The sequence below is a fragment of the Nycticebus coucang genome, chromosome 3 (genome assembly GCF_027406575.1).
Source record: "Nycticebus coucang isolate mNycCou1 chromosome 3, mNycCou1.pri, whole genome shotgun sequence".
Classification (NCBI taxonomy): Eukaryota; Metazoa; Chordata; class Mammalia; order Primates; family Lorisidae; genus Nycticebus; species Nycticebus coucang.
In genome coordinates this window covers 15,646,784-15,653,925 of record NC_069782.1, presented here as the reverse complement: position 1 = coordinate 15,653,925, position 7,142 = coordinate 15,646,784, and the positions used below count along the sequence as shown (strand labels likewise).

At 53.2% G+C, this 7,142-nt stretch overlaps 1 protein-coding gene across 2 annotated transcripts in view; it reads left to right on the top strand.

The window, feature by feature from the left end:
- Positions 1 to 274: 274 nt before the first annotated feature.
- ABTB3 (ankyrin repeat and BTB domain containing 3) overlaps positions 275 to 7,142 on the top strand; it is a 296,751-nt gene continuing 289,883 nt past the window's right edge. For both annotated transcript variants that reach the window (XR_008378708.1, XM_053582736.1), the window contains exon 1: positions 275 to 1,903. Coding sequence is in view for 1 of the 2 variants with exons in the window: in XM_053582736.1 (XP_053438711.1) it covers positions 769 to 1,903 (1,135 nt within the window). In the remaining variant the exon portion in view is untranslated. The remainder of the gene's footprint in view (positions 1,904 to 7,142) is intronic.

Here is a 7,142-nt window from a genome sequence, read left to right as displayed (position 1 = left end):
AGGGCAGGGACAGCAGCAGGGGGCAGCATCGCGTCTGTACGCTCCCATGGGTCCCCCAGTTCCCAGGCCGCCGCTCCCCACTTCCTGCAGCTTGGCTCACACTCGGGGCGTGTGTGAGGGGCGGGGCCGCCCGGAGAGGAGGGATTTGAGGGAAAAAAAAAAAAAAAAGAAAGGTAATTAACATCCTCCAATCCCATTGGTTCTCTGCCGGCCCTGCTTTGCATAAGCCCGCCCCATCGACTGCCCCGGGTTTTGAGGGGCTCGGCTGGGTTTGCAGGCACCGCGGCAGCTGCTGCGCTTCAGTGCAGGGCTGGCGGGCGCCGAGCGAGCCAGGGCCGGAGCCGGGAGCCAGCTGCTCTCGGAGCTGCGGCGGCTTACATCTGGGGCGGTCTCGGTCATACCAACGCTGTGGCCAGCGCCGGGCGGCGTCTGCCCAGCCAGCCCAGGAGGAGCGGTCCAGACACTTTTTATTTTGGAAGAAAGAGGCAAGTCCCGGTGGGAGCTTCCCTCCCGGCCTGGCTGGCTCCTCAGCGCGCCCCAGCTCCGCACGGACTCTGGAGGATGACTCCGGGGTCTGCCCCGTGTATTCCAGCAGCGGCGGTTCGGGAAGGCAGCCGAAAATAGCAACACACTTGGTCTAGTAGCGGCTGGTGGAAAAGTGAGTCGCGGCGGCACGAACTCGGCTCTACCCGCGCCCCCGGCGCCGGCTGTTCCTCGCGGCTCCTTCCCCTTGGCTCCCCGGCGGCCGCAGCATGAAGTGGCGCAGCGATGGCCAGGAGAGGTAAGAAGCCCGTGGTGCGAACCCTGGAGGATCTGACGCTGGACTCGGGTTATGGTGGCGCGGCGGACTCGGTGCGCTCTTCCAACTTGTCTCTGTGCTGTTCCGACTCGCACCCGGCGTCCCCGTATGGCGGGAGCTGCTGGCCGCCTCTAACTGACTCCATGCACAGCCGGCACAACAGCTTCGACACTGTCAACACTGCCCTGGTGGAAGACTCCGAGGGGCTGGACTGCGCCGGCCAGCACTGCTCGCGGCTGCTGCCGGACCTCGACGAGGTCCCCTGGACCCTCCAGGAGCTGGAAGTGCTGCTGCTTCGCTCGCGGGATCCCCGGGCAGGCCCGGCGGTCCCCGGCGGCCTGCCTAAGGACGCGTTAGCCAAGCTGTCGACGCTGGTGAGCCGGGCGCTGGTGCGCATCGCCAAAGAGGCGCAGCGCCTGAGCCTGCGCTTCGCCAAGTGCACCAAGTACGAGATTCAGAGCGCCATGGAGATCGTGCTGTCCTGGGGCCTGGCAGCGCATTGCACAGCGGCCGCGCTGGCGGCACTGTCCCTCTACAACATGAGCAGCGCCGGCGGCGACCGCCTGGGCCGCGGCAAGTCAGCTCGCTGCGGCCTCACCTTCTCTGTGGGCCGCGTGTACCGCTGGATGGTGGACAGCCGCGTGGCGCTGCGCATCCACGAGCACGCCGCCATCTACCTGACAGCCTGCATGGAGAGCCTCTTCCGGGACATCTACGCGCGAGTCGTGGCCTCCGGGCTGCCCCAGAGCTGCAGTGGGCCTGGCTCAGGCTCCGGGTCGGGCCCAGGCCCGGCCTCGGGTCCCGGTGCGGCCCCCGCGGCGGATAAGGAGCGAGAGGCGCCCGGGGGAGGAGCGGCGAGCGGCGGCGCCTGTAGCGCAGCCAGCAGCGCCAGTGGGGGCAGCAGTTGTTGCGCCCCGCCGGCCGCCACCACCGCCGCAGTCCCACCGGCTGCAGCCGCCAACCATCACCATCACCACCACCACGCGCTCCACGAGGCGCCCAAGTTCACTGTGGAGACCCTGGAGCACACAGTGAATAACGACTCCGAGATCTGGGGGCTCCTGCAGCCCTACCAGCACCTCATCTGCGGGAAGAACGCCAGCGGTAAGTGGCCGCGTGGGTGCCGCTCCTTCCTGCCCAACCCGGCCAACTCTTGGCGCAAGTTTGTCTCGCGTTCCCCTCCCGCGCCTTCCCAGCCACCAGCTACTGTCCCAAGCCTCTGAGAAGGTGGTCCGGCTGGAGGCGTCCAGAAACCTGCCTGTTCGCCCCTTCTGCGATCAGGATCCGCTTACTTCGCGCGGCTGTTAAGGTCCCAGGTGTACCAGCGCGCGGTTCCGCCCCGACGCAGGGCAGGGAAGCGGGCGAAACCCTGCACCAGTTTGGGGAGCAGGTTTGAGATCATTTGCGCTTAGTACATATCTTCGACCAGAGGTCTGCAGGTTTCGACCTTGAAAAATACACATTCCTGGGCACAAGGATCTGGGAGGAGGCACGTGCCTCCTCTCCGCTGCTGGGGACGCCTCGGGGGACACTAGGTGCCCTGAGGAAAGAGGGGTCGGTGGTGGTAAAGGCAGAATGCTTGAGCGCTCGCTCTGGGCCTTGAAACAGTTGGGGAGAGGTGTAGGTGGTGAGAAGGTGGAGCGGAAAGACTTGTCCGTCTCAAGTTTTTCTGGGGCAGTTTTTGAGGGCCAGAGCACACAGCTGGTGGGGGCAGTGCAGTGGATAAAGCCCCCAGTTTCGACCTCCCAGGTGTTGCCGCGTTCTGATCCCTCTAGCAGGGAGCTGCAGCTGTCGCTACTTGGCTGAAGGAAGGCAAGGGCCCCAGGCAGGATGGCGGTGGGGTGGGGTTCTGCAGGGCTTGTCAGTTTAGGGCGTGGGGCAGCAAGTCCTGTTGTTCCCTCTCCGCGCTCCCCTGTTCGGGAGGCCTGAGCGGGGTGGGTTTGAACTCGCGGCTCTGGCGGTGGAGGGGGTGGGGCCGGGGGCGCTTGTTTTCGAGAGCTCCCGCTGGCGGTGCTGCTTGTCTGCGAAAGCCGGAGCTAGACGCTTCAAAGCTTCAATTTTCCACAGGAAATGGTAGAAGCGTAACTGGAGACTCTAAAAGCGAAATAAAACTTTGTTACATATTCGGCGGTTTGGCGGAGGTTGCGCGGTTGGAGCCGAAATGCAGTCTTTCTGGGCAGATTTCATTCATGTTGCTGCCTGTCTGCCTGGGGATGAGGGAGAGATACGGCGGCGATGCCGAGTGTGTGAGTCCGTGTGTGCTCGCGCGTCCGTGCTGTGTAAGTGTGCCTGTGGGTGTGGGCAGGAACCAGAGGGCGCGCAGGGCGCCTGGCTCCGGCGGAAACCTTCGGAAACATACCGTGCAGCTCGCAGTCCCATCACCTGGATTTGATCATCGGTGGGGGAAGGGAAGGAAGGAGCAGAGTGTGTGTGTGTGTGTGTGTGTGTGTGTGTGTGTGTGTGCGCGCGCGCGCGCGTGCAGAGGGGGCTCCGCATTGATCTGGAGATTCTGGGATCTCTTTGCCAGAGCCCTTCCCTCTCTGCTGCCTGCCAAGGACACAACCCCCAAAGAGAGGCTACCTTTGGGGGTCCCTTCGCAGACTCTTGACCAAGCTGAAAACATCTGGAGAGAAGGCTTTTGGTTTTATATGTGCTTGTTCAGAACAGGGGGAGGGGATTCACCTGCAAAACCCAGGAGCTTTGGACTGGATTGTTCTTTGTTCCAACTCAACCCCCATCAAAAAGCGCAGACGGGCTTAACTTCCTTCCCAGTACCTGCTTTCATTGTCTCCCATTAAAATCGTCCTTACCGGCTCAGTGAGTAGGGCGCCAGCCCCATATGCCGACGGTGGCGGGTTCAAACCCAGCCCCGGCCAAACTGCAACAAAAAAATAGCCGGGCGTTGTGGCGGGCGCCTGTAGTCCCAGCTGCTCGGGAGGCTGAGGCAGGAAATCGTGTAAGCCCGAGAGTTAGAGGTTGCTGTGAGCCGTGTGACGCCACGGCGCTCTACCCGAGGGCGGTACAGTGAGACTCTGTCTCTACAAAAAAAAAAAAAAAAAAAAAAAAAATCATCCTTACCGCCCTCAACCCCTCACCCACCTCTGGGGCTGGAACCGCCTGTTTCATCACTCGGTACTGCCTTTGAGAGGAACAAACCTTGCCCTCAGGAGGCTCTGGTTTGGAAATCCAGGCACCTCTGTCTGTTCCACCTCTGTCTTTGCCATTCTCTTGGAGTTGTGACTTTGGGGCAAGTCACTTTACTTCTCTTGGCCTCAGTCCTCCTCTGTAAAACACAGGGCCTGACACAATCCCACCCTCAGGTGCTCTTGCGGCTCTGTGTTAGGATCCTCATATATTTTTTCCAATCGGTTTTACTTTTGTGATCCTTAACATCTTTTAAAGACAGTTTTTGTGTTTATCCTTTTTAGAGAAGTATAATTTAAGGAAGGAGAGGACCACAGAGTTGGTTTTGGGCAGGGTGAGTGTGTGGCGGTTGGGGTTTGCTGGCATCAAGGCCTTTCCCACACCAGGGAGCTTAACTCCTGGGTTGCAAGATCCCTCTATCCTTCCCTGGAAATGAGATATACTGTAATTTCATTGAGATCTCTTCTTCTCTTTTCTTTCGGTGTGTTTAAAATGGCAGATCATTTATGCAGAAGAGTTGAAGAATGAGTGATTAATTCCTTAGGTATGTGAAACATACATTAAACATCAAGCCTATTTTTTAAACTATTTTGCACACAGCCTTTCTGATCTGCAAGCCTTATTAAGAAGAGTATGCCTTACATAATAGATTTTTTCCCTTTTAACTCAGTGGCATCACTTATTTATTCATTTGTGAGTTCATTTGTTCATCAATACTTATTGAGCAGTTTCTAAATGCTAGGGACTGAGCCAGCACTGGGGGTGAAGTAACAACAGCTAGCATGTATCCAGCACTACTCTGTATATTGACCCATTTTATCCTCAGCATTCTCTTGGAAAGGTATTGTTCCATTATACAGAGGAAGAAACTGAGGCACCAAGAACTTAAGTATTTTGTGTATTTGAATATGGACAGCCAGAGCCCATACTGCTTATGTCTCTTTGGTGAGAGATGAGTTCACTGCCCTACCTGCCCTTCATAACCTACACACTTGAGGGACCCTGTCCAATTGACATTCTTTCTGTCCCAGTTTATATACCTTTTTTTTGTCCCAAACTGAACTGGGCAGAATGGCATTTTACATGTTTTGACATCCTCTGCCAAGCCTAAGAGAGGCCCTAGTACACACTTGAAGCTTGTTAGATGCTTGTTGAGTTTTGCAAACTATTGTGCACAATGATGTCCTGAAAAAAGCTATTGCTTTTTGAGTTATTTGAATCTTTTCAAGTTTTTCTACCCTGTTGTTGTTTTTTTAGAGACAGGGTTTCTTTATATTGCCTCAGGTTGGTGTCAAAGTCCTGGATTGCCCCGTCTAACTGCCATCTCCATGTCTGTCCACTTTTGTCATTTGCTGTTGCTAAACTGCCAAAGCTGAGGAATCATGAAACTGGTCACATGGGATTGGACTCTGAAAACAAAAGATAATTGGGCCTAAGCAAAGGAAGGCTGAGTGGCTCGCAAAAATCACATGCGTGGGCTTGCTGTGGGCATGAACTTGGTGGTGATGTAAAAATCCTTCAGAGCTGGGTGTTTTTTCTTGTGTTAATTTTCAGCTGTTCTGAAGAGCTGGACATTAGCAAAGAGACCCCACTGATATGTCTGTGGAGTTTTAAAATTTGACTTGATCGATTTTTCTAAAGCAAGTAAGAAGTAGGCAGAAGTGCTCCATGGGGCCTTGGTATGTCTTAGTCATTGTATCTAGACTCAGAGCTGGTCAGACTTGGCTTAGGAATGATCTTCCTGGCATCCCTTTGAGGCTTCCTCCATGCAGCCCCTCTCCCACTCTTATTTATTTTGGCACCTCCTTCCATGTCACTTGTCACAGTACTGTTTGTTGAATGAATATAACCAGCATTTTTTTTGAGACGGAGTCTCATTCTGTCACCTGGGTAGAATACTATAATATCATAGTTCACAGCAACCTCAAACTCTTGGGCTTGAGCAATCCTCTTGCCTCAGCCTCCCCAGTAGCTGGTACTCCAGGTGCCTGCCAAGATGCCCAGCTAGTTTTTTCTATTTTTAATAGAGACGGGATCTTGCTCTTGTTCAAGCTGGTCTCGAACTCCTGAGCTCAAGCAATCTGCCTGCCTCGGCCTCCCAGAGTGTTAGGATTATAGGCATGAGCTGATCATAACCAGCATTTTTAATCTCAGCCATTTAAAATTTACCCAGCAGCATCTGTCAAGGCAGTTTTTAAGGGAATGGCTTCTGAAGTCGGAATGAATTTGAATCTCAAGGCTGCCATTTTCTAGCTGTGTGTTCTTAGGTATGTTACCTAACCTCTCTGAGCCCCAGATTCCTCAGCTGTACAATAAAGGTAATAATTATGAGTATGAAATGGGGTTATATGTCTAAGGGTATTATAATCTGGTGCCTAAGACACAACATGGTATAAAAATGTTGATGATATATAGTAGTTGTAGTGATCATACAGGTACAATGGTGTCTCTCATCATTTTCACATCCAAATTAATTCATCCCCATATGCTTCTTGAGGATGGAGTCAACACAGCACAGAATTTTAACTGGATCCCCTTTTTAGCATACCCAACACCAAATAACTCAGTGAACCCGCCCACTATGGGCACAGCCCCACAGCCACAGTCATAAAATGATTGTTTTGGTCAAAGGAAAGCAGCTTACTTTATTCGCTGTATTTCTGAATTTAAAAGACGTCTTTAGTGATGGGGCACCAGGAAACTTTCTCGGGTGGTCCCTTGTATTGATAGGGGTGTGGGTTCAGTATGCATTTGTCACAACTTATCCTGTGATTTGTGCATTTCACTGTATTGCAAAATATGCTTCAGTTAAACAAAGAGACATACCAAAAAAGCTAGAGGCTTCTCTGAGTAAAATTTTGTTTTAAATGTAGAAAGAATTTGAAAGGAAGACTGGAAGAGGCCATGTGGTCTGATGAAAGGGAAAGAGCTTACAATTCTGTCTCTATCACTGGCTAGAAAGTGACTTAATTTTGCTGAACTTGGTTTTCTCATCTGTACAGTGAGAATTATAAAAAAGAAAGACATAAAAAAGGGAAGAAAGCCTGAACCTACCACATAGGGTGATTACAAGGATTAAATCAGATATGCGATGTGAAGACATCTATTATGTAGTAGGTACTTGATAATAATGCCTTCCTTAAAAACCAGTGATAATAATACTTTGGGGATTTTCAGTCTCTTTCATGTCAGGGATCCC